Below are 26,696 nucleotides of genomic sequence, written 5' to 3'. Positions count from 1 at the left end.
CTCAAGTTAAAAGGTTTGAGGGACTATTTCTTAGCCAATCATTCTAATGCTGTTCCCCTGTGATAAGGTGACCAGTTAAAACGTAGCTAAGTCATACAAACAGGAACTAATGCTGACGTATTAAACTTCCACTTAAAAATATGGGAGACGGGATCCGTATAATCCAGCCATGCTCTGACCATGTAGCTGATTTGGTAGCATAATGTGAAATGTGGCCTGGTTCAAGGGCACCATGTGATTTGAGTTAATCTGAAATAACCTGAGAGGTGCACATTACCTGGAAAAAATGCAGCAGGTGGTGTTAAATTCATCAAGTCTGACGGTGGGCGATAGGCAGCAGGATTTTATCTCTAGGTTCACCTGGCTGTTATTTGTTTTGAGGCTGATGACGACACGCAGGTTTCCGAGGGCAGGGATGAGATCTCCGGGCATGATATCTCTCTCCAAGTTCAGACTCATCTCTGCTGTGTAGTTGCCAGTGCCGCAGATATCATCTGAGATTTGCGCCAGACTGGAAGAAGACAATCAGACGGTCAAAATCCAATTGAGTGCAGTGAAAATTAATCATGTTGACTACAGTTTATCACCATGCTGGCATCTCTATAGATTGCATCTGTACTTGCAGAGCTAAAGTTTATTTAGTAAAGTAACGTTCCATCCACAACAACAGCAGACATACTTTAATGATATCACTAAACTGAAATTGAAAAAAAAAAAAAAAAAATATATATATATATATATATATACAGGGGTTGGACAATGAAACTGAAACACTGGCCAATATAGTGTTGGAGGTTTCATGGCTATATTTATGCAGCCTGGTGGCCAGTCTTTACTGATCGCACATTCCACCAATAAGAGCAGAGTGTGAAGGTTGACTTTGTGCACCCAATAGCTCAAACATTGTACCCTGAAGGTGGTGCCGTGTATTAGGATGATAATGCACCAATACACACAGCAAGACTGGTGACAAGAGTGATTTGATGAACATGAAAGTAAAGTTAAACATCTCCCATGGCCTGCACAGTCACCACATCTGAATATTATTGAGCCACTTTGGGGTGTTTTGGAGGAGCGAGTCAGGAAATGTTTTCATACACCAACACCACATAGTGACCTGGCCACTGTTCTGCGAAAGGAATGGCTCAAAATCCTTCTGGCTACTGTGCAGGACTTGTATTTGTCATTCCCAAGATGAAATAATGCTGTATTGGCTGCAAAAGGAGGCCAAACGGCATACTAATTGTGGTCTAAACCCAGGTGTTTTTTTTTTTTTTCAATTTTCTAAACAAACAGTTTGGGGGGAAATATGGTGTTTTTTTAATTAGAAATGGTCCACCAGATTTCAGTTATTTTTTCTTTTTTGTTTTGGTTTTTAATTACAGTTTATAATTTATAAAGCACTTTCACAAAAATTAAATACAATAATAATAAAAAAAATAATAATAAATGGCTTTTATTGATATAGTGTTTAGGTATTGATCTATCTATCATCCCATCTATCATTCTATCTATTGTTCTGTCTACTGTTCTTTCGCTCTACCTATCATCTGTCTATCTATCTATCTATCTATCTATCTATCTATCTATCTATCTATCTATCATTCTATCTATCTATCATTCTATCATTCTATCTATTGTTCTGTCTACTGTTCTTTCGCTCTACCTATCATCTGTCTATCTATCTATCTATCTATCTATCTATCTATCTATTTATCTATCTATCTATCTATCTTTCTATCGTTCTATCATTCTATCTATTGTCCTGTCTACTGTTCTTTCACTCTATCTATCTATCTATCTATCTATCTATCTATCTATCTATCTATCTATCTATCTATCTATTTATCTATCTATCTATCTATCTGTGTCATTACTCTATCGTTCGTTCTATCATTCTATCTATTGTTCTTTCATTCTATCTATCTATCTATCATTCTGTCATTCTGTCGTTCTGTCTATTGTTCTCTCACTCTGTCTATCTATCTACCTATCTATCTATCTATCTATCTATCTATCTATCTATCTATCATTCTATCTATCATTCTATCGTTCTATCATTCTATCTATTGTCCTGTCTGCTGTTCTTTCGCTCTATCTATGTATCTATCTATGTATTTATCTATCATTCTATCATTCTATCTATTGTCCTGTCTGCTGTTCTTTCTATGTATGTATCTATCTATCTATGTATGTATCTATCTATCTATCTATCTATCTATCATCTATCTATCTGTCTATCTATCTATCTGTCTACTGTTCTTTCTATTGTTTCTATCTACTGTTCTTTCTATTGTTTGTTCGTTCTATCATTCTATCTATCATTCTATTGTTCTGTCTACTGTTCGTTCACTCTATCTATATATCTATCTATCATCTATCTGTCTACTGTTCTTTCACTCTCTATCTATCTATCAATCTATCATCTATCTACCTATCGTTCGTTGTATCATTATATCATTCTATTGTTCTGTCTACTGTTCATTCGCTCTATCTATCTATCTATCTATCTATCTATCTATCTATCTATCATCTATCTACCTATCTTAAGCTCATAATTGATCTAGCACTACACAAATGCTAATAAAATTCTTTCATTTCCACATTAAAAGTGATCTTGGAGTTCTGTGTCATTACCCGCTGAGAGAATCGGGTGATATAACCCTCCTCTTCCTGTTTATCACTGGCAGGTCTGACACAAACTCAGCAGATACCCCTGAGTCACTTTCAGCAAATGGAGTGGTGCCATGTGAAATATCTTCACTCCCTTCTCTGGACTGTAATGAACCTTTGGGGAGCGATTTTGTCTCTGTACTTGAGAAACTCAAATCCGTGTGGACAATAGGAGAGAACTTTTCCCCAGTAACAACAAACAGCGCAGTCCGCCCAAGGTGTTTTTGTACATCATCTGTCGTGCCTGAACTGGACATTTCATCATAAGGAAAGTTCGATTGCGTAGTTCGCAAATGCTCATTTACTGTTGAGAAAACTTCAGTCTGGTTTTGAGTTAAGGTCACTTCACGCAACACATTCTGCATTTGATTAAGATGCAAAGGAAAAGTTGGTGAAGTTGTTCCAGTGGATGATTCAAGGGGCGATGTGTTCAAGGCCCCTTCTGGTCGTTCTGCAGCTTTTGTGTGCCTACTGATGGTAGAAATTGGGCTGGACGTCATGTTCAGAGGATGCTCTTTAACAACTGATAAATTTACAAACATATGAAGTCCATTTACCTGCATCATTGTTCGCTCAGTAGATACTGACGGCAAAGCAGAAAAGATCAAATGTTGTTTAAACTCAGCATTTGAGAAAACACCAGGGGAAACAGTAGTGTGACCTGGGCTTGAAACAATCCTGTGCGAAATTGACGTGAAAGAGGTTTGATTCATGCCTACTACAGAATGACTGCTCTGATCATGGTGTTTCAGGGTTGTTGGTTTAGCCGTGCCATCTCTCTTGTTTAAGTATGACTCAATCTGAAGCCCAGATTGTGATTGCGGTGCGCCAGTGAGGAATTCCTCTCCAGGGTGAGCTTCAATGAGCCGCTGGACTGATGGGATACTGCTAACCGTGTAGCTGCCAAAAAAAGGCATCACAGTCCCTCTTGGGACCTTAAGATGTTGTTGTTTGTCATCTAATGGCAAACCAATCTTTATGGTTGTCAACGAGTGATTTAAAAAGCCGTACTCACTATTACGTTTCTTAGAGATGGACAAAAGTTTTGAAAGAACTCTGGCATCCGTTGTCACTGTGTTTTGTGACTTACCTAAAGTTGTTGGCAGCAAAAAGGAGTTCTTTTGCAGAACTGCATGAGAGAACAGAGAGACGTTGACAAAAGACTCCATAGTTGTTTTAATGCTTGTTTTCGTATGTGTTATGGGAATGCTAAAATGTGACATGCTTTTGTTGATTGATATCATTTTGTGTCTTGTTAATCTGTTTGAGTTCACATTTGGCCTCTCGGATATGACAGATGTGGTTTTTTGTGACTCTTGGTTTTGGTTCGTAGAGTCAAATGTACTAAAGTCTTCCACGTTTGTGAATCTCTTCACAGTTGCATATGTAAACGAAGGAGGAATCGATTCAGAATGTCGAACTGATACAAAAGGCTTTAATCTCTCTGAGGAAAAATGATTTAGAGGCTGCTGAGGCTGATGATCGTTCACTTTGAAGACATGAAACACATTCTTAAGCTTTGTAAGAGGTGAAAAAGGCGCCGCTGTTGATAATTCGTCAAACTGATCAAAATGTTTTGAAGCATCTACTTGAGGTGAAAGGGTTCGGGGCACAGCGAGTGAACTTTGAGTCTGTTTCGTGAACATTCGCTTATCACTTGCTGTAGTTGCTTCCTCAGCGTTGGTTAATGAGGCAGTACTAAAGCCTATCAATTCACTCAGCCAAACTGGAAAATGATCCATTCTGTTACGTTTCTCCATCACAGGGTTATTAGATGTTCTGGCTTCTTTGGAACAAAGATTTGATGGTTTAAGTAAAGATGATGAATTTTCGGTGGTCAAAGAAAGGTCTGTTTTATTTAGTCGATGAAGGAAAGTTGTTTGGAACGTTGGTTTAATTTGACGCTCTTTACCTGATTTGGTGTGGAAAATCGATTTGCTTTCTAGTCCGTCCCTCGCTGAGACGATTCTACGCACAGAGTCGGATATCAATGGCGAGGCCACAAATTGTTTTGTCACGTGCTTTTCGCCAGCAGCTGTTGCCGTGTTTGAAAAATAATTCAGTGTGGTTGCGTCTGGATTCTTTGCAGGGGTCAGCTTTGAAGCGGAGAATAAAAACATAGAGTCTGGGTGCTTCAGTGACATCCCAAAAGGTTTTGGTCCATTGGTGCTGGGATTTTTGCTGCTTTCTGCCATTTTATTAACTACTACTTGGCTGGTTGGTTTCACTTGTAATGGAGTAGCAAGGATCACTGAACTCGGTGAAAACGGATTCTTCTGTTCTTCTGGCTCAGATGCATTTCTTGGATTTTGACCAAGCTCAGTGGTTAAAAGCCCTGTACCCTGCAAAACTGTAAAATGCATAATGGTTGAACGGTTCTTATTCAAAAAAACGTCTGCCGTGCCATTCGGAGGGTCATCAGCGCCAAACGACTCCCGAGTCCAATTTTCAGTCTTGTTTTCGCCCCATCGTTTCACGCTCTCGTTTGACTCCCCAAGGTTATCAATTACTGATGGATCAGAGGCCGATACCATGGGAATGCCATTTGCGGCCGAAGGAGTAATAGACTCCCAGACTCTTTGATTCTTGCTTTCCAGTGAAGCGTGAAAAAAAGCTGGGATCTTTTCCCTGCCTCTGGACAGATGAGCAGCAGGCGTCATGGTGTCATTCATCATTGACTCAAATCCAGCCTCAGCTGAGGGATGAAGGCTCTCCTCATCATTGGAGAACAATGAGAGGTCTCCGTCGGACTGAAACGGCTCCGCTGCCGTGCCGTCCTCACCCGTGGAATGTGACGCTAAGACAAAGCTCGGCCCATCTGAGGTAATTGCATCTTTATCAGTGGTTGTGGTTGCATTCACTGTTCTCGAGTGCTGCCTCTCATGTGGCGTATGGAACAAATCTGTCCCTGGAGAACTGATTACAGCCATAGTCGGGCGAGCTGGGCTTTCAGTGGAAACTTTTCTGCCGTTGTCACTGGAGCTGTTTTGCTCCTCCGATGGCATAGTTATTATGAAGGTTGCGCTCTCGCTGTGCAGGTCCTCCTCCTTAGCACTCACTGAAAAAAAGCAGAGTTGCAATTTTGCTTTTGAGATGCCTCATAAAATACATATAAATACCTATAATATAAACAGTTTGAGAGCCATTAAAATTTTATGACTGAATATACAAATAGAAAATAGATGTTTGCAGTTGAAATTATTGCATGCATAGGGATTGTTCCATAACGTAATACAGGTAAGCAAGTTGCAACATTTGCTCAAATTAATAATTCAGTGCTCTTTATGGAACAGTAATGTGTGATATGTTGCACACTCTTAGATAAACAGTCATTGGGGAAGCACCCTTTGAAAAAAGTACTAATATGCATTTAGGGGTAAGCAAAAAAAGAAATAAATGTATCGCCCAAGTGACAGCTTTTGCATTTGTTTTTTCTGAGAGCATGGAAAATTAAGAAATCTGTGAATAAGCTGCTGACACTGAAATTTAGAAGTACAGAATTGCACACATAAGGACAGGCCCATAACACTGTAAAAACAATTAATTTGAAACATTTACCTTTAAATAATATATAAATAATATTATTATGATATAAATATATTAAAATATATTAAATATAAACATTCTTGAAAGGTAACTGTTGCGTGTAATGTGTCTCAAAATTAAATGATGTATTTTTAATTATATGAAAAATCAACAAAATTATATGTAGAATTATAAATTACATAATGTACAATTATATACAAAATTAATTACATGATTTTAAATAACTTTTAAATTATAATTTATTTTTTAACTTACAAATTTTAATTATATTATATATTTTAATTTAATTATAATTGTAATTATAATGTAATCAAATAAATTATGAACTAATTAACAATTATAAGACTGTAATATATATTTGTAGTATTACATATATTATATATTTAATTAATTAATAATAATATTATTATTAAATATTCAATTAATTATATATTTATATTCTTTTTACATTTTTAAATATATCATAATTGTAATTATAATTTAAATTACTTCATAAAATAAATGATTACATAATTAACCATTATAATACTGTAATATATATTTGTAGTATTACATATATATTTAATTATATTATACATTTAATAATAATATTAAATAATATTATTTAATAATAATATGAAATATTAAATTAATTATATTGATATTTTTAAAATACATTATAAATGCAACTATAATTTAATGACTTAAAATAAATTATAAAATAATCAACAATTATAATACTGTAATATATTTACGAAGTATTACATATATATTTAATTAACATGTCAATCATATTATTAGATCATATTAATTAATCATAATATTAAATATTCAATTAATGATGTATTTATATTCTTTTTAATTCTTAAATATATTAGAATTTAATTATAATTTAATTATTTAGTAAAATAAATTATGAAATAATTAACAATTACAATTCTGTAATATATATTTGTAGTATTACATATATTATAAATTTAATTAACATTAATTATAATAATATTATATAATAACAATATGAAATATTCAATTAATAGTATGTTAATATATATATATATATATATATATTTGTACATTATATTATAATTGTAATTCTAATGTAATTACATACTAAAATAAATAAATAAACTAATTAATAAATAAATTTCATTGACATATTAATTATAATATTCTATAAAAATTATTTAATATATAAATGTATTAAATATTAAATTAAGGATATATATATATATATATATATATATATATATATATATATATATATATATATAATTATATAATTATATAATTTAATTAATAAAATAAATTATGAAATAATTAACAATTGTAATATTGTAATATATCTGTATTTAATTAACATGTTAATTATAATATTACATAATATTATTTAATAATAATATTAAATATTCAATTAACACATTTATATTTTTATTTTTTTAATATATTATAATTACTTAATAAAATAAATCATTAAATAATTAACAATTATAATACTGTAATATATATCTGTAGTATTACATATATCATATTTTTATTTATGTTTTAATAACAATATTAAATAATCAATTAATTATATATTTATGTTTTATTCAATTATTTATATAATATAATTATTTTTTTATTAAAACAAAATTACTACAACCATAATAATTACAACCATTAATAACTGCAATTAAAGTTTATACTCCTGGTGAGAAAATCAGTTAATTGTGCTATCGGAAGATACTGAGGAAAATCTGTGTACATACCTGTGAGTCCAAAAATGAAAAATATGAAACCAATCCCCATACTTAATCTTCTCTCTTGGTTTCTTTTAAGCTACACATACATAACACCATAATGAAGTTCTGTTGAGATGCACTACACAGGATCCTATCCCAACAGAGCTCACACTACACTCTCAGCAGGAGCCTACTGTGAGCTTTACCTGGCTCTCTAGTCATTTATAAGCAGATTAGATTACTGACACGTGAACAAAAGCAAGCTGAGAAAAATAAAACGGATTTCTGCGTCAGTAGAATCCCTCATCACCCTCATCGCGTTTGACCGCATATAATTTTTCATGCGCGCCTCGGCTTGTGTGAGCTGCTATGATAAGGTAGCATTCGAGTCATCCATTATTAAACAGATTCAGATAAGACTCAAATACAGTGTAGAGAGTCTTATTAAAAAGCTTATAGTTCTCATGTCAATTCATCTTCAGGTGAGTTTACACATTTCCACCAGCAGGAAGATTAAAACTTAGTCTAATCCACTCATGGTCAATAATGTATATGTGTGCCAAGAACTACAGAACTGAGTACAAATTTTATTTATCTACACCACTGTTCACTCGCTGGAAAGCTCAAAGACAAATGTCTCTAATATAAGAATATGCGAATGTAGTTTATATGGCTAAAAACTCATCTTTTCCATGAGCACTTAACCGTATCCTGCTGACTCTTATATAAAAAATTTCTTATATGGTTTCACTATTTCTTAAAACCCTCCCTGTTCTAGAAAGTACTACTCTAGACAATGTTTGAAACGTTGTATTGTTAGCACTTGTCGTGTTATAGCTCCTTATGATGAATCACTTTGTTGTCTTGACTCAGCAAGCTGAATAAATGTAGAAATATGACATTAAAGGCACCGTAAGCGATTCTTTACATTTTCCTTTTCCCTACTACATGACAGATGTCAATGCCTGCCTGCATTTTATGTGTCTGGATGAAGAAGCGTATAATAGAAGCTATGTTAATGGTCTCTTCATTTTCAATTCAATCGTTTTGGAACCAGTCAACAGAGTCATAAATGCCATGTGGCTAATTTCTCTGAAATGACAGGGAAATGGCATATAAAATCCTATTCTCCAGCACATTCCCATCTTGCACTGAGCTGTTTGGAATGCCACCATATTTAATCCTTATTTTGTTCTAATCTAATCAAAAGAGTCTTTCTTAGGTTTACACTAGTGCATTTTCGTTTTAAAATGCATAACTTTTGCTACGTTTACACCTGTTGTTTAAACTACTCTGGAGTTTTCGACCCTCGAAAACTAAGACTTTTGAAAATGCTACAGACCACGTTTTAGTTTGAAAACTCCAGAGTTGCGTTTCAATGTAAACGGGTGACTTTTAAAAAGTATTTTTACATCCCAAGGAATAACAGTGAATTTTATTACAGCTACTACACTGTAAAAAACAATTTGTTGAGTCAACTTAAAATAATTTGCAACCTGGCTGCCTTAAAATTTTAAGTTTAGTCAACTCAAAAAAAGTTTAACTTGAAATGTTAAATTATACTAAGTGACAACTTAGATATTTGAGTTGAATCAACTTAAAATTTTAAGGCAGCTGGGTTACTTACCCATCTGTTAAGTTTAGCAAACACAAATATCTAAGTTGTTACTTAGTTACAACATTTCAAGTTGACTAAACTTATTTTAGTTGACTGAACTTAAAATTTTAAGGCAGCAGGGTAACAAATTATTTTAAGATGACTCAACAAATTGTGTTTTTTACTTTTTAGAGTGTACTCTTAAATAAGACATCCTTGATGATGTATGCAGACTGAATGGTCATCTGACGTGTTTTTGGTTGTGTGGCATAGACGGAGATCGTTTCTGAAACGCAGTGAAAATGCCAATGTAGACGAGGATCGTATTCACTTTAAAACACCGTTTTAAAACGAAAATGCTCTAGTGTAAACAGGGCCTTAACCAGCTAGCACTCCGCTAAGGTATTAGGTTATGCTGTTAACTTGCTAACCAAAGGCAACAACAATGTTACATGTCATTTATATGATATAAAATATGATATTTTCTAGACATTTCTAAGCATTTCTAAATAAACAGACATCAAAAGTAATGATTATAATGTGTTAGAGAAAAACAGTAAGGAGGCTGCATTAACATTTTAATAATTTATTATTATACTAGTGCTTTCTTTGTTTTTGGCTTAAAGGTTCATGAAACCCCAGACTACTTTTTTTGAGATTTTAGCAGAGGCGTTTGTGTTGCACATCATAGATGACAATGTTAGCATCCCTTAATTTGAATTGTTGGAGGAAACTGGTTAATTTTGAGCTTTGTTGCGCTATTTTCATCTTCCGGGTTTAAAATCTACATTGTGCTGACGTCACAGTTTGTGACGTGGGAATGGACTACAGTACATTGATGACATGTCGGTGTCTCATAATTATTCACGAGGCTGCGTGTTCTTATCCTATGAGAAGACGCTTTGCCTAATTATTCACGACAGCGGGAGTTGACTTGCTATGACAGACGCTTCAGATTGTAAGATTGTGTATATTAACTGAGAGAAACGTTCATGGATTTAAGAACAGTGTTTGTTTTTGTTTGCTTTGTAAGAGTTCGGCACAAACGCAATTCATTCATAAAGTGAGTTTTTTTTTCACTTAGCGACTAATACAGTTTTGGTCGACCAAGCCTCTTCTCATCAACTAACAGTTAGTCGACTATTAGGGGCACCCCTAGGAGCAACAGAATTACTTTGGGGTCCAAAGATAGACTTTGAAAGGTATAGTTCACCCAAAAATGAAAATTACCCTATGGTTTACTCACCCTCAAGCCATCCTAGGTGTGCATGACCTTATTTTTCAAGACGAATACAATTGGAAGTGTATTAAAATTGTCCTGGCTCTTCCAAGATTTATAATGGCAGTAAATGGCTGTTGAGATTTTGAAGTCCAATAAAATGCAGCCGTCCATCATAAAAAGTACTCCAGTGAGCTCTGGAGAGAACTGACATACACAAAGCGCAGAAAAAAAAAGAGCAAAACAAAACAACGGTCATGAATTAGAAGTACAAAATGAGGATTTGTAAAGAAAAATGATTTCGATATAAACCAAGAGAAGACTGGTTTTCCTTTGCTGTGAGCAAAACTTGGTTCTCGAGAGACTAGCATATTGTTACGCTACACCTACGTCAGATGTCATCCGCTGGAGGCATGTGGAGTACTTTTTATGATGGATGGATGCACTTTATTGGACTTCAAAATCTCAACACCCATTCACTGCCATTATAAAGCTTGAAAGAACCATGATATTTTTTAATATGACTCTGATTGTATTCGTCTGAAAGAAGAAAGTCATATACACCTAGGATGGCTTGAGGGTGAGTAAATCATGGTGTAATTTCCATTTTTGGGTGAACTATCCTCTAACATAAAATTGGGAACTGGTAGATTTATATATATATATATATATATATATATATACTATTATTAAAATACTATTGTTATAGAGTGATAAACTATGATGTCAGAGCCCAGAAGAGTAATTCGCCACATGTTCCTTAAAGATTTTCCTATGCGGTTTTATAATGGGGTTTTTCAATTTATGAGTAAAATAAAGCCTGTGGTAAACATAACTTGACAATACTTTTACGTTTGTTGTATAACATAAATTACACATCCATACCCAAAACACTAATTCTGAACCAGTTATGTTCAACATACAGTATGCTTTTAATAAGTAACTAGATAAGAATGTTTTGACTGTGAGTGTGTGCAGTTTACACTGTAGAACGAAATGTAAAAGTATTGTAAAGTTATGTTTACCACAGGCTTTATTTTATTCATAATTGAAAAACCCCATTATAAAACCCCATAGGACAATCTCGAAGGAGCCCACGGCGAATTACAAATACAAGTTCCCCCACTCTATTACCATTATTCAATAAAAACATTAGTGATATTCTTGCAAAAAGTATTTTGTTAGAAGACAGCTTTATATGGCAGCTTTTGAATGGACATCAATGTTGGCTAATCGACCAAAACTTGGGTGGTTTATTTAAAGGAACAGTCCACCCAAAATTCCTTCGTTCCAAACATTTACTCACCCAAACCTATATAATTTACATACTACTGTGGAACACATAAGAAACTATTTTAAAGAATGCTGGTAACCAAGAAGTTCCACAGAAGAAAGAAAGTCATACTGATTTGAAATTTGTAATCATGTTCCAAACCCAGGATTACACTGTCAGACTGCTAAACCCTTTTGAATTGAAACAATATTTCTTTTTCTTATTACATCATCAAATGCTTTCTAAAGCTATCAAGTCTGCAAAGATGAGCAGAATTTAACCATAATTATCTCCAAATGCAGTTTTATTAATATTTTTAGTGAACACATGAAAGCTAATATTAATTCATTTATCAACAAACAGAGCAAAGTGTAATCAAGGCAACACACTCCCCAAGCAAGTCATTTGGGATGAAAGGAAATTGAATCGTTTCAAATATCGTCCCAGGGCAACATGTTCTCTACAACAGCAGATAACAGAGTCACATGTCAATGTGAATTCTCTCTAATTAAAACGAACACAGGAAACAGCTGCATAATCAAGATAGGCCTTAAGGCATGACAGTAATTTGTGGCCTCACTTAAGATGAGCATCTTAAAGCTGTGAAGCAAAGGACAGCATTCATCTCTATGTGTGTGTGGGAGTGTGTTTGCACGCGTGTCCTGAGTTATGGGGCCATTTATTGAGGAACCGAATGAGTGGTAGTGGCTCACGTGATCAATCTCACACAGGAATGAAGGATTTCTAAACCATGGAGCTCCCTGAGTTTCTCCATGTGCCTGCAAAAATCAAAACGGAGATATATCAAACCAACAGAATTAACTCTGAACAGTCAAATACAAAACCAGAGCTCAGAATATGAAATGCAAACAAGCGTGAAAACGTCAGCCAGTTTGCTCTGCATATAAAGCAGGCTCAACGGTTACATGTAACATTTTTGGCAGCGTCTCCACTGTTTTCTGTCTAAAAAGGTCTTTTTTAGCTTGCACTCTGATCTCAGCGGTTTGAAATCTCACTGTAAAGACTCATCAAAGTTGAATGCTGTAAGATTTTGACTCCTCTTTGTTGGATTGTCCTTGTTAGATGCTGACTGGGAAAATAAGACGCCTCAAGAACACTTAACCAACAGAGCTGCTACTTTTCTCAGACCTGAGCTTGTGGACGCTTTATAAATTAAAGATGAAGGGGAAAAAACTCAATAGTTCTCTTGGTCAATAAAGGTATAAAAGCCCAATCGCTAAATATTTAAAGAAACTCTCACATCTGTAAAAGCTCTCGTTAATGGGCCTAAAATGAGACGAGAATATAAACGAATTTAGGTGCAACAAACAAACATCAAATCTGTAGATCTGAGGTGTTTTAATTCATTATGCGTTCAGAAAGTTCATCATCTTGTTAAGGTTAATTATCTTCTCACCTTCATGTTTCCCAGAGTATCATTACATTAGCATGAATGTTAATCAATATAAAACTGCAAACGCAAGTCAGACTTAATTATACCTGGGCTCTATTTTGCACAGCTTCCCAAGAGTAATGGCTGCGTTCTGTCGAACGGCTGCTCTTTTGGCGTCTCCGGCGGCGTGGTGTAGCAGCAACGGCGCAGTCTGTGCCTAGGAGGCTTCCAGCAGCTCCATCCACTTCTAAGCAATGGCCCATACACAAAGCTGCGTTCCCCACCACCAACTCGTCAATACCGCCCAGGAGTTTTCTCAAAGTGCGCAGCCCTGAATGAATAAATGTGTGTAGCGCGCACACACGTACACAAAGTCACCGTAAAGCCACAGAACTTTAGACACGTTATTGAATCCAATCCTCTGCCTCCCTGACCCTCAGAACTCACGTTTGTCAAGCTTAAGCAGCTCCTCACAGGCCTGTGGGATTGAGGCAGTACAGACTGTCAGGGCTTTAATGGAGTATCTGGAGCTCATCTCTCCTCCTGCCTGACAGGACAGACACACAAGCAAATTTCAGTTAAATGTCTACGACTGCAACCACAATACTCTCCTGAGAAAAACCAATAGACCTGGTCGCTAGAATACAGGAATGTGTAATGGTGGCAACCCCCAAAGTTAAACGCCTGAAATTTTAAACAATATTTAGAAATAGGTAATGAATCTTGAATGAATACAGGATTGGTTTGATATGATCAGGCTATTATGGGATTTATTGATCGCATAAAAATGCATTTTTATTGTAAAAAAAACAACATGAAAATTAAATTGATCTAATTTCATAAAGCATTTTTGTTTTAATTTGTGGCTGTTAAAAAAAGGTTCATGATTTTTTCTAAATATTAATTAATATGGCAGGATTTACATGGTTAAAGTGTTTAACTTTGGGGCCACCACCATTACTCACTGCTGTATTTTGATGAACATACAAACAGACAAACAGCCAGAGAGATAGATAATAATGAATAATAGTGTGAATAAATAATGGTAGCAAACAATGGCAACAAAAGATGAACCAGGTTATTTATAAATTGTAAGTCGCTTTGGATAACTGCATCTGCTAAATGATAAATGTAAATAATTATTATTATTTATGATTAAATAATTAAATAACATAGTAAAATTACACATATGGCTTTAAATGGCTTTCAATTGCAATACAGAATAAAAATCAATCAATCAATCAAGGCAGAAAAATTATACATATGGCATTTAGTTGGTAACAAAGGAAGGAAGGAAATAACTAACTAACTAAATAAATAAATACAAATTATACATATGGCTTTACATGTCTTTCACAGGAAACAAAGGAAATAAATAAAATAAATAAATAAATAAATGGCTTTCATTGGCAACAAAGCAAATAAATAAATAAAGAAAGTATACATATGGCGTTATGGCTTTGATTAGCAATAATAAATACTAATACTAATAAATAAATACATAAATAATTGCAGACAAAATATACATATTGCTTTACATGGCTTTCATTGGCAGCAACTGTAATAAATAAATAATTAAAAATTACACATATGGCTTTACATGGCTTTCATTAGCAACAAAGGAAATAAATAAATAAAAATTAAACACATGGCGTTACATGGCTTTCATTGGCAACAAAGGGAAAAAAATAAATAAATAAATACATAAAGAAAAATGGCTTTGCATGGCTTTCACTGGCAACAAAGGACATGTCAGGAGTCGTGTGCGGGAAGGAGGAGCAGGGACGAGGAAGTCATGAACACGCACTTTATTAATATAATCCAAACAAGGGAACAGGAACGAACGGGAACAGCAGGGAAACTACACACTAACACAACAAAAACTAACATTAAGAACCGACCAGGAACGAGGAACTGAATCAAACTTATATAACCAGGCTAATGAGACAAGGACAGGTGAATGTGATTAAACAATGACATTAACAAGAAACGGAACAGGAAAGACCAAACAAGGACACATGAGGAAAAAAACAACAAAACAGTCCACAGCGGTGACAGGACATAAATAAATAAATAAATAAATATGGCTTTCATTACCAGCAGCAAAGGACAAAACCAGGCCATAAATAAATATATAAATTAGTGCTGTCAAACAATTTTAAAAAAGTAACTAATTCTCAGAAAATAATCGCAATTAATCACGATGAATCCCACCTAACATTAAAGTTTTTAAGTATACTTTTTATACTGCAATAACTTCACATTCAATCTTCAAATTAATGTAGAAACAACATAAATACAGTATATTTTTAATATTTGTTAAAAAAAAAAATATGACTGAGGGTGAGTATCACTGATACCAATATTACTAATATCTCCAGGAAACTGTTCTTTTTTTCCTAACATTTAACTACTGACTATAGCCATTCAACATCACAGTATAATTGACTTTATAACTTTAACATTTATTAGACTTTAAAAAAATAACTTCTAATTTAACTTAAAATAACGATCTACACATAAACCCATTATTTACCTGTACCATTCAGCAAGTTGAGCATACAGAAATTGAATAAAGCTATCAAACACTAAACACTAAGTTAAATATAGATGAATCCTTAAAGGTACCAAAGTTATTGATTTCCTCTTTTTTCTTTGTTCTTTGATTAATAGACATCACAGCAGCTGGGTTATTAGGTTATTTGGCTGCTATTACTTTAAGAGCTGCCGCTGCTTAGCGTAACGAGGATCTGACATGCATGCTGGTAGTTTCATACGCGAAATGACAGGCTAAATTAATCGCCTGCGCTAACACGCTAATTTTGGCAGCACTAATATAAATAAATCGACAAATAATAAAAAAGCTAGCTTTACATCACTTTCAGTGGAATTGAAATGTGGTTTCTGGGCTTATCTAAGACAGTAAATATGTATAATACACTAGTTATGAAATACACAGTAGTAAAAAAGTCATTTGCCAGCAACGTTAAACTTCCAACTGGGCTAAGATCGACTTTTCAGCAGTGACTTTCATTACCAATTTAATGCAAAGGGCATAATCCCTACCATCTTCAATACCTTTTATCTAATTCCATCTGACTTTCTGTTCTTACAGAGAGTATATTGAACGCTAAAACCCCATATAGGCTCTACCTTCAGAATCTTCAGCAACTTCTTCACTATTCCATTCTGCACAACCTCCTGAGTGGCATCAGAAGACATGGGAAGGAGAACGCTCAGCAAACCTGCAGCTCTCTATAGCCAAAACAAAACAAAATAACGTGTTTGATAGCACAACAGGATGGATAGGATATTTCAAAAGGATTAGGCTGTACTCCAATGTACTTTGTGGCAGCTTGTCAAAATTGCAGTTTAAACTGTATCACAGCACTAGAGGTCCACCACGAAGTGGAAACAGTCAGTTCCATTATATATAAAGGAAGACAAAGACAAAGTTCCTTCACCTTAATTGCACTCTAAGAAACAGCCTGACTGAAGAGATACGAATCGCCAAGGCAGCAAAACCCAAGCAAACAACCTGGAACCTGATTTACATAGTCAGAAAAAATAGTCCCCAAGCCAGGGCCTGCGGCTGTCACGGTAATCAGTATGTAAATACTTCCGTGCATGTGAAATCCTCCTCTTGGGGACGTTAGCCATCTAAGGACATCCATATATTTAAACTCCGAACTTCCATTTTTGATCTTTTGGAAGCCATATGTGTAAATGTTTTGTAGAAATGCTCTAGAGATGCTGGGCTCCACAACAACCCACATCCTGCCGGATGAACATTTTAATAATTAATGTGCAGAAATCTACAGTTCAAACATTCTGGCGGCTCCAGTCATCAGGGGTTGGGTTAAAGCTTGCTTTGGCCTTGCTAAAATGAATTCAACTCACTGTGATGACGCCTCCAGAGGAATCGCTCAGCAGGTCCAAGCACCTGCTGCTGGCCAGAACAGCGTGCTCCTGTATGTTAAAAGAGAGCCAAAAAAACATCTCCAATATTCCTTTGGTGTTTCAGACATGACTGCAACATATGGAGAGGAAAGTGCTAACAGAACATTCCGCCTGCCCAAGGCCCTTTGGCTACAAAAGTGCTTGATGTTTCGGATGAGGGCTGGCCCTGAGCCCGCCGTATTAAACTTCCTGCTTTACCTGGACAACTTGAGAGGGATTTGAAGCTAAGTTGATCATCAAACCCAGGAGGGGATAGAGGACACTTCTACATTCAGAGCCGACGCACCGCTCCTGCAACCAAAACAGAGTTTTATCTCGACAGTGCCAGAAATTAAATTCATGTCCTTTTGCAGTTTTTGCGTCTGTGGGAAATGGCTGTTTCACAGCTCATGCAACAAGATAGCACAAGGAGCTTAGAAACAAACCCTCAGAATCAAAATTCACAGTGCAAGACATCATACATAATTCAGCAACGCTCAAGGACAGAGTATTTGGGAGCTCGGTTGTGATGTAAAGGGTTATCATCTCCAAGCTTACCACGGCTTGGAGAGAGCATCTCCAAAATTCATTACATCCTGCTAGATTTGTACTGATGACGTCATCTAGAGCCATGGTCCCGATCGCAGAAATCACAGTAGCCAGTGTCTTGTGGTCAGCAGTCATGGTATTTGACTACAAGCGCATTGGAAAAACAGTATTAGCTTAAATGTGGACCATTTTAATTATACTGTATAAACTACTGTTCAAAAGTTTGGCGTCAGTAAGATCTTTTTTTTGTTTTTTTTTTAAGAAATTAATATTTTTATTCATAAAAGACACTTTAAACTCATCAAAAGTGACGGTAAAGACTTTCATAATGTTACAAAATTTCAAATAAATGCTGTTAGTTTGAAAAATGTATCATGGTTTGCACAAAAATATTAAGCAGCACAACTGTTTTTAACTTTGATAGTAATAAGAAATGTTTCTTATTATTCTTTTTGTGTTTTTTATCAGCAAATCAGCATTTTAGAATGCGCTCTGAAGGATCATGTCACACGAACACGGGAGTAATGACTGCTAAAAAAATAAGCATTCATTTCTGCCACCGAATAAAAAGTAAAAAAGGTAATTGTGAGTTTTCAACTCACAGTACTGACTTTTTCCTCGCAATTGTGCGTTTACATCTTGCAATTCTGATTTTTTTCTCAGAATTGTGATATAAACTTGCAATTACAAGTTATAAAGTCAGAATTGCTAGACATAAACTCACAATTCATATTTTATTTCTCAGAATAGCACGATATAAACTTGCAATTACAAGTTATAAAGCCAGAATTATGTGATATTAACACGCAATTGCAAGATTAAAACTCGCAATTCTGACTTTTTTCTCAGAATTGCATGATATAAACTCACAATTGCGAGAAATAAAGTCAGAAATGCGAGATTAAAACTCACAATTCTGACTTTTTTCTCAGAATTGTGAGATATAAACTCGCAATTCAGAGGGTTTTTTTTCTCAGAACTGCATGATATAAACACGCAATTGTGAGAAATTAAGTCAGAATTGTGAGTTCTAAACTCGCAATTGTTAGTTATAAAGTCAAAATTGTGTGATTTTTTTTTCTCAGAACTGCATGATATAAACGCAACTGTGAGAAATAAAGTAAAAATTGCAAGATTAAAATGTGCAATTCTGACGTTTTTACTGCAATTCTAGCAAAGTTCTGCGAGTTATATAGTCCAATTCTGGGGGGAAAAAATTCTGACTTCATAATTCGCAATTGTGAGTTTATATTTCACATTTGTGAGAAGTCTGAGTTTGTATCACGCAATTCTGATATAAACTCGAAATTGCGAGAAAAATAGTCAGGAATATGAGATAAAAAGTCGCAATTTCCATTTTGTTATTTATTATTCAGTGTCGGAAACAGGCTTCCATAGCTTTTCAAGTATATTACAATAGAAAAGTTATTTAAATTGCAATAATATTTCAAAATATTACTGTTTTTACTTTATTTTTATTGAAATAAATGCAGCCTTGGTGAGCGACTTCATTAAAAAAAAATTAAATCTTACCGGCACCAATCTTTTGAACAGTAGTCCAAGTTAATTTTGTAAAAGCAAATTACATAATTAATAAGTAATTTAGAAATGATCAATTTATAAATATCAATACAGAAAAGACTAAGGAAATGTAATGTGACTGTAATGACTATAATTTGCTTTCCCTGAACACTGGGGACTTTTACTGCCAGAAGACTAATTCTATATTATTCTATCATGCAGTATGCTGAAACATTATTTGGGTACACCTTAAATTTAAACTAAATAAAGTCCTTAGCATGAAGGGTCCCAGTCCTAAAGCTCAAAATGAGAGTCTACATGTGCTACACTTTGAATGCCAACTTCAACCTGCAGAAGGTTTAAGGATGCTGTAATACAGACTGAAGAGCTGAAAATGCTAAAATGCAATAAGACTGAATGTGAGATTACACTCTCTCAACTTTTTACATATATCTTACAGTTGTGATTAATAATGGTGGCCTAGTACAATCTTAAAATGTGACCCTGGACCACAAGTCTTAATTAGCATGGGTATATTTGTAGCAATAGCCAACAGTACATTTTATGGGTCAAAATTATAGATTTTCTTTTATGCCAAAAATCATTAGGATATTAAGTAAAGATCATGTTCCATTAAGATATTTTGGAAATTTCCTACCGTAAATATGTCAGAACTTAATTTCCTAACAAACCATACATCAACAGAAAGCTTATTTATTCAGCTTTGAAATGTATAAATCTTAATTTCAAATGTACCCTTGTTTTGTGGTCCATGGTCACAAATGTCTAAAAAAATCAGACAATAAAGTATTACTGATTAGAGTATTATACGCTATTAGAATTTTGATTATTATAATGATTATGTATGATTATGAATGATGTTTCATAATACATCACCAGCAGCTGTTCAAGAGGAAGAGCAAACACTGCTGTGAAGTTCTCCCTTGACTGAATCCTAAATCTGCAAAAGACAAACAACAACAAATGATTAAATAAAGAAACTAACCACTAACTCAAAAAGCTCACCGGACTTAAATCCTCAGATAACCCTCGCGCAGTAATGCAGAAAGAGCCAGACGGGGCAAAAGATAAAAAGGCGTTATAACGTGGTGGGCGCTGATCCAAGCAGAACTACGGTTTCAAATCTCACGACGCGCAGCGTACAACACAAGACAAGACCAATATGCCTAACCATCCTTATCTAGAAACAAGAGAGCGGCTTGAATTCACTGAACACTTTTTATTGACTATCTATCAAATTCATTCTCATTTCCTTCTGTGCATGAAGTGGCTGTTTAATTCCATCTCCTGGTCACCAGGAGCACCTTATTCTATCTGTAAGGTGGTGAATGACTAGAAACGGCGACTGAGAAACTCACAGAGATAAATGGAGGGATTTGTGAATGTGATGGATTGTTTTGTATTAAATGTGTTCATTTTGCATTCTCAAGGGACCTGGGCTGTTGAGCTGAATGAATCGGAATGTGTCTCGATTTAATACGTGCGACTATGATGTATGGGAATCGAATGGATTCCCGGGTGGGTCGTGCCCAAGACTTCGTAAAAAGGGGCAGTTTCGCTGTCTCTCTTTCAGGGCATTCATCAACTTCACATGGAAACAGGGCATGGCATGTGGTAAGGGCAAATATATTGATTGTGCATACTTATTTTCTCCAGCCAAGTTCTCCAGAACTGTAAGCGCCAATGCAGAGTTTGTATCGTGGCGAACGCAGCTCATCAGGTTCTCTGGCATTCTACAGAGAAAGATCGCATTCATTATAGGCTCATTAAAAGCACTTTAATAAAACATGTCGTAACAGTTGGAGGTCGTCTGCATGCTTGCTAATGAGATCAATCACAGATATCATAGGATCTCCTGCTCTGCTTTCTAAACAGCACTTAAGATTGAAATAAAACTGACATCAAAGTGGATTCAAATAAATATATATATTTTTTTCATTAAACATGAATTATTTGGTTTAAATAATTAAACTTCTTACAGAACATAAAACATTCAATTTTAGACGATTTTGTTCATATAAACTTTAAAGTAAAGCCTAAATTTATTAAATGTAGGTTTATTACGTATTAATTACGTTTTAAGTATGTACTTTTATCTTTACTCTTGATCTAAAATGTAAAAACATGAGCAGTGTGGCACACCAGTCTATTCTGTTAAATGTAGTTTGTCATGTCTTGCATTGTGTTGTAAACAATTTATTGCACATCTTTTTATAAACTAAAATGCAATGCATTTAATATGCACCAAAAGACATACTGGTTTAAATTCAGGTTGTTGATGAGCATGTCTCTTCCGTGCTGAGTTTCTGAGTACATCCTGAACAATTCCAGGCTTTCCCTCTGTATTTCTCGTACGGGTGATGCCAACAGCTGGACAATGTGTTGTCTAGTACCGGGACACTCCATCAACAGCTGTTGGTTCTGCTCTGGATGAACACAATTATGGAGAAGGTTTAATAAAGACAAATGCAGATTTAGTTGACCAGTTAATGAGATTATAACTGAAGGGAACTACTTTCTAAAGAGACTTTTAATGTGGGAGGCAATAACAATTTCACTGCTAGCAGGCAAAAAGGATAAATTGATATCGACTTGGATTTAGACAATTTCACGAATGCTCATTACTTTAAAAGAAACGGGGAAAAGCAGAACCAGATTAAGTGGTGTCGATACATTTAAGGTTTTCTAAAAAAGAGACAAAGAATAAAAAAGGAATGTGCAAGTGGAACTGCTATTTTTTTTTTTTTTTTTCAGTAATAGCATCTTTCATTTTCAAAGTCTTTGAATAAGATTCACACGCTGCTTTTCATCTTACCGTTTCCACAGCAAACTGTCCTCCATAGTTTGACGACAGACATACATAGATCAACCGCGTATGAATCTTGTGAATTCTGTGAGAGACAGCTAAATACAAAAAAGAGATACAGTAAATGCATTTCAGTCATGCAGGGCTCTACAGTGCGACCATTTGCATCTGAAAACTACTGGGCACACCAGAGTGACTGACCCGAGCATATTTGTGTTTGCGTTGAGAGGAGCTTCAAAGGTTTTCACATGTTTTTGCAACGTTGAGTAATGTACCAAAGACATATCTGATAAACCCATTTATAAACAAAGTGTAGAGACAGTGTAAATAAGAAATTAATTGTGCAGTGTAGAGAGCTTTGTTGATTATAATGGAGCTTTGTGAGATCACGATGAACTAAGATGAGTGACAGCTTTTAATGATTTTTAAGGAGTTTGTAAATGAGATATTGATTTAATACAACAGTTAAATAAAAAAGTTAATATTAAGTGGCTTACATTGTCTGACTATAACACTATTGCCTGATTTTGCTCTATTTCGTCATCAAAAATAGTTTGAAACAAGTCACAGCTGAGCTGCTTCAAATCTCCATTCAAACACAGTGGTGTTTCGTTTATGAATGAACGTATGTTTTTAATTTAACTTTATTCTATTTAGCTTTATTCCTGGATGAATCAGCCATTCAAATGAATCGAATGAATGATTCAGTAATTAAATCAGTGACTTGCCGCAACCTACTGCCAGTTTTAGTTTAATTTTTAAAGTATCTTTCCAGTTATTTAAATCATTTGACTGCAAGCATGCCACCTCTGAGCCTCATTAAACATATGAAAATACACGCATCCCAGAGCCTGTGCTACACCAGCTTTTGTGCTTAAAAAGTATACAAATTTTTATTTTGCGAAAAAATGACCAATCGTTTCACTAGATAAGACCCTTCTTCCTCGGCTGGGATCGTTTAGAGCACTTTGAAGCTGCATTTAAACTACATTTTGGAAGTTCAAAATTGGGGCACCAATGAAGTCCATGATATGGAGAAAAATCCTAAAATGCTTTCCTCAAAAAACATAATTTCTTCACAACTGAACAGAAAGACATTAACACCTTGGATGACAAGGGGGTGAGTAAACTATTTGTGAATTGCTGTTCTGGAAGTGGACTTCTCCTTTAAAGTGCCAGTTCACTGAAAAACAGAATCATTTGCTTTTGCATCCTTTTTGAAGCTCCATTTTTCAATGTAAATGTAAAAGAACAACCAGCACATTCTTCAAAAATTGTCAATGGGAGAAATGATCTTACAGATCAGGCTTGTTATTGTTACTAAATCTGTTACAAACCGTTTTTGTCAATGGAAATAAAGCATAAAATGAACTAAAATATAAAAATTATGTGAATAAACTTTAAAAACTTAAACAAAAATGTTAAACGTCTTGGCGACTACTGGTAATAAAATTTTTAAATCGAAGTACTAAAACTAAAACTGAAATAAAAATAAAAGTAAACAAAAATTCATTTTTTAAAATGACAAAAAACATAACAAAATTATTCAATCTGATCTCATGACAAAAACGTACCAATGGAAACTTTTTTGCAAGATTTACGAAATATTTTTTGCGAAATACGTACCGCCATGTACGTTTGTGACATATTTAATGTGAAATGTCCACTAGTAATCATAACTGTGTAAGAAAATAATTACAAGTGCTCGCTGTTTTACCGCATCTAGTGTTGGTTTCTGTTGGAAACTCCAGTGATATGTACTGTACTTATTGGTACATATTTCATTATGAGATCAGGTAGAAAATAGCACTGATTTGGGTTTGGAATGACATAAGGTGGTGTAAATGACAGTATGAACTATCACATTAAACAGACAGGTTTAAAGATGAGTAACCACATGTGTGCAAACTGCATGAAACAAACAAAGCAAATCTTCCAAACAAACCAATCAATCATTGTCAAACACAGATAAACCCTTTCAATTTCATTCTGGTGTAGGAAAGGTAAATTCCAACACATGACATGGTAATACAGCAGAGCCAGATTACACATCTGTTGTTTAAATGCATTCAAATTAGTCAATTAATTTTAATAGCATATTTGGTTGGAGCAAGACAATAGGAGAGAAAGCTAAAGATGCAATGCATGCATACTTTGATATTACAGTTAATTAAAAAATGTATAATAACTTCTACAGACTTTTATACCACATTAGCCATTTTCAAACATTCAAAGTCCATTTTGACCACAAACTGTCAAGTTCACTTCTTTAACAACCTTACCTTCTTACAGTGTTATTGCCATTAATGATACTGAAGCCATTGTTCAATCTGAATAGTGTCTGCCCAGTACCTGTGAGGGACACCAGAGATAAGGTCAGTGTTGGTAGGTGTGCAATGAGAGCCATATATCAACACTAAATCACAGTAGCCAGACTCAGACACGCAATACGCTCTGTTCAAGGGCAGAAGAGAGTACAAGGAGAATAAACAAAAGCTCATCAAGAATAAGAGAGCGCTGCCTTATCTACACAAAGCCAGTGTTCATTCTGTGGAAATACTAGAAATTAGTTTACAAAGAGCTATTCAGGTATCTCACCTGCACAAAACATTGGCAAAAAGCCTTCTGTCTTGGAGCGCTTTCAAGATTATGCTGCACGGTGCGCAGACCCATATTTTACCCTTGCAGAATATTTATGACACTTTAAACTGTTTTTAATAGAGGATATCTGCTGGAAAGAACTGTGGTGTGTTAAATAAATGTGTTCTAGCAATAGTTTTTTTGGTTTCTAGTTAGAAAAAAGTTATAGAAAAGTAAAATATCAAAATATTGTTTGTGTAAACAAGTGAACACAATATCATCACATTTTCAGATGTTTTGAAACAGGTGCATTAAATTAATCTTACAAAGATAGACTTATTTTTTAAATAAATAAATGCTGTTCTTCTGAACTTTCAAGGTTTCCAAAATATAAAGCAGTGCAACTGTTTTCAACATTCATCACAAAAATAAATGTTTCTTGCACCAAATCAGCATTTTAGAATGATTTCTGAATGTGACACTGAAGACTGGAGTAATGATGCTGAAAATGCAACTTTGATCACGGGAATAAATTACATTTTAAAATGTATTAAAAATTAAAATCTGAATTTTAAATTCTAATAATATTTTACTGTATTTTTGATCAAATAAATGCAGCCTTGGCGAGCAGAAAAGACTTCTTTTAAAATCACTAAAAAAAGTCTTACAGACCCAAACTTTTGGACGCTGGTGTACATTCAGACAAGAGCCAATTCTAAAATAAAGGTCAATTTTAATTTAATTTAATTTAATTTAAAAGTTTTTGAACAGTAAGATTTTTTATGTTTTTTAAAGATATATCTTTAGCTCACCAAGCCTGCATTTATTTGTTGCAAAGTACAGCAGAAACAGAAAAATTGAAATATATTTACTATTTAAAATAACTATTTTCTTTTATAATATATTTTAATATATTACAAAATGTAATTTATTCCTGTGATCAAAGCTAAATTTTCAGTCTTCAGTGTCACATGATCCTTCAGAAATCATTCTAATATGCTCCTTTGCTGTTCAAGAAACATGTACTATTATTATAATAATTATTATTATTATCAATATTTAATATTTTTATCAGGATTCTTTGATTCTTTGAAAGATCAGCATTTATCTGAAATAAAAGCTTCAAAAAAGCATTCAAAAGCTTGGAGCCAGTATAATATTGATTGACTGATTGATTGATTGATTGATTGATTTGGGGAAAAAAAAAATAGAAATAAATACCTTTATTTAGGATGCTTAAGGATGCTTTAAATTGATCAAAAGTGATGGTAAAGACATTTATAATGTTGCAAAAGATTTCTATTTCAAATAAACGCTGTTCTTCTGAACTTTCTATTCATTAAGGAAACCTGAAAAAAATTCTATGCTGTTTTGAACATAATGTTAATAATAAATGTTTTTTGAGCAGCAAATCAGAATATCAGAATGATTTCTGAAGGATCATGTGACTGGAGTAATGATGCTAAAAATTCAGCTTTGAAATCACAGGAATAAATTACATTTTAAAACATATTCAAATAGAAAACAGTTATTTGAAATAGTAAAAATATTTCTAATTTTTACTGTTTTTGCCATATTTTGGATCAAATAAATGCAGGCATGGTGAGCAGAACAGTCTTCTTTAAAAAAAAAATCACTAAAAATCTTACTGTTCAAAAACTTTGACTGGTAGTGTATTTACTATTTATTACTAAACAACAGTTTGATATTCATTATTAATATACTGTTTGTATTTATACAGAAATTGAGTTTCACACATAAACTCACCCTGAGAAACACTCACTAGGGTAAAGTGAATTTATAAAAAATATTCACTTTACACATTTTGTAAAGTGTGGCACAAACCCTGGTTCTCCCTTATATACAGTGTATTTTATCA

At 34.2% G+C, this 26,696-nt stretch overlaps 1 protein-coding gene across 1 annotated transcript in view; it reads right to left on the bottom strand.

The window, feature by feature from the left end:
- Window positions 1-2,813: 2,813 nt before the first annotated feature.
- Window positions 2,814-26,696, bottom strand: part of ttc12 (tetratricopeptide repeat domain 12) — a 29,048-nt gene continuing 5,165 nt past the window's right edge. Inside the window, 14 exon segments of the mRNA XM_051128654.1 lie at window positions 2,814-5,731; window positions 12,722-12,787; window positions 13,509-13,604; window positions 13,606-13,732; window positions 13,849-13,948; window positions 16,555-16,656; window positions 17,302-17,370; window positions 17,560-17,652; window positions 17,899-18,033; window positions 20,308-20,371; window positions 21,075-21,164; window positions 21,689-21,857; window positions 22,247-22,335; window positions 24,520-24,589. Coding sequence (XP_050984611.1) covers window positions 5,722-5,731; window positions 12,722-12,787; window positions 13,509-13,604; window positions 13,606-13,732; window positions 13,849-13,948; window positions 16,555-16,656; window positions 17,302-17,370; window positions 17,560-17,652; window positions 17,899-18,033; window positions 20,308-20,371; window positions 21,075-21,164; window positions 21,689-21,857; window positions 22,247-22,335; window positions 24,520-24,589 — 1,280 coding nt within the window. The 3' untranslated portion in view covers window positions 2,814-5,721.

The sequence above is a fragment of the Labeo rohita genome, chromosome 15, assembly GCF_022985175.1.
Source record: "Labeo rohita strain BAU-BD-2019 chromosome 15, IGBB_LRoh.1.0, whole genome shotgun sequence".
NCBI classification, from domain to species: Eukaryota; Metazoa; Chordata; class Actinopteri; order Cypriniformes; family Cyprinidae; genus Labeo; species Labeo rohita.
The sequence above is the reverse complement of the archived record's forward strand: the minus strand, read 5'-3'. Positions and strand labels throughout refer to the sequence as shown.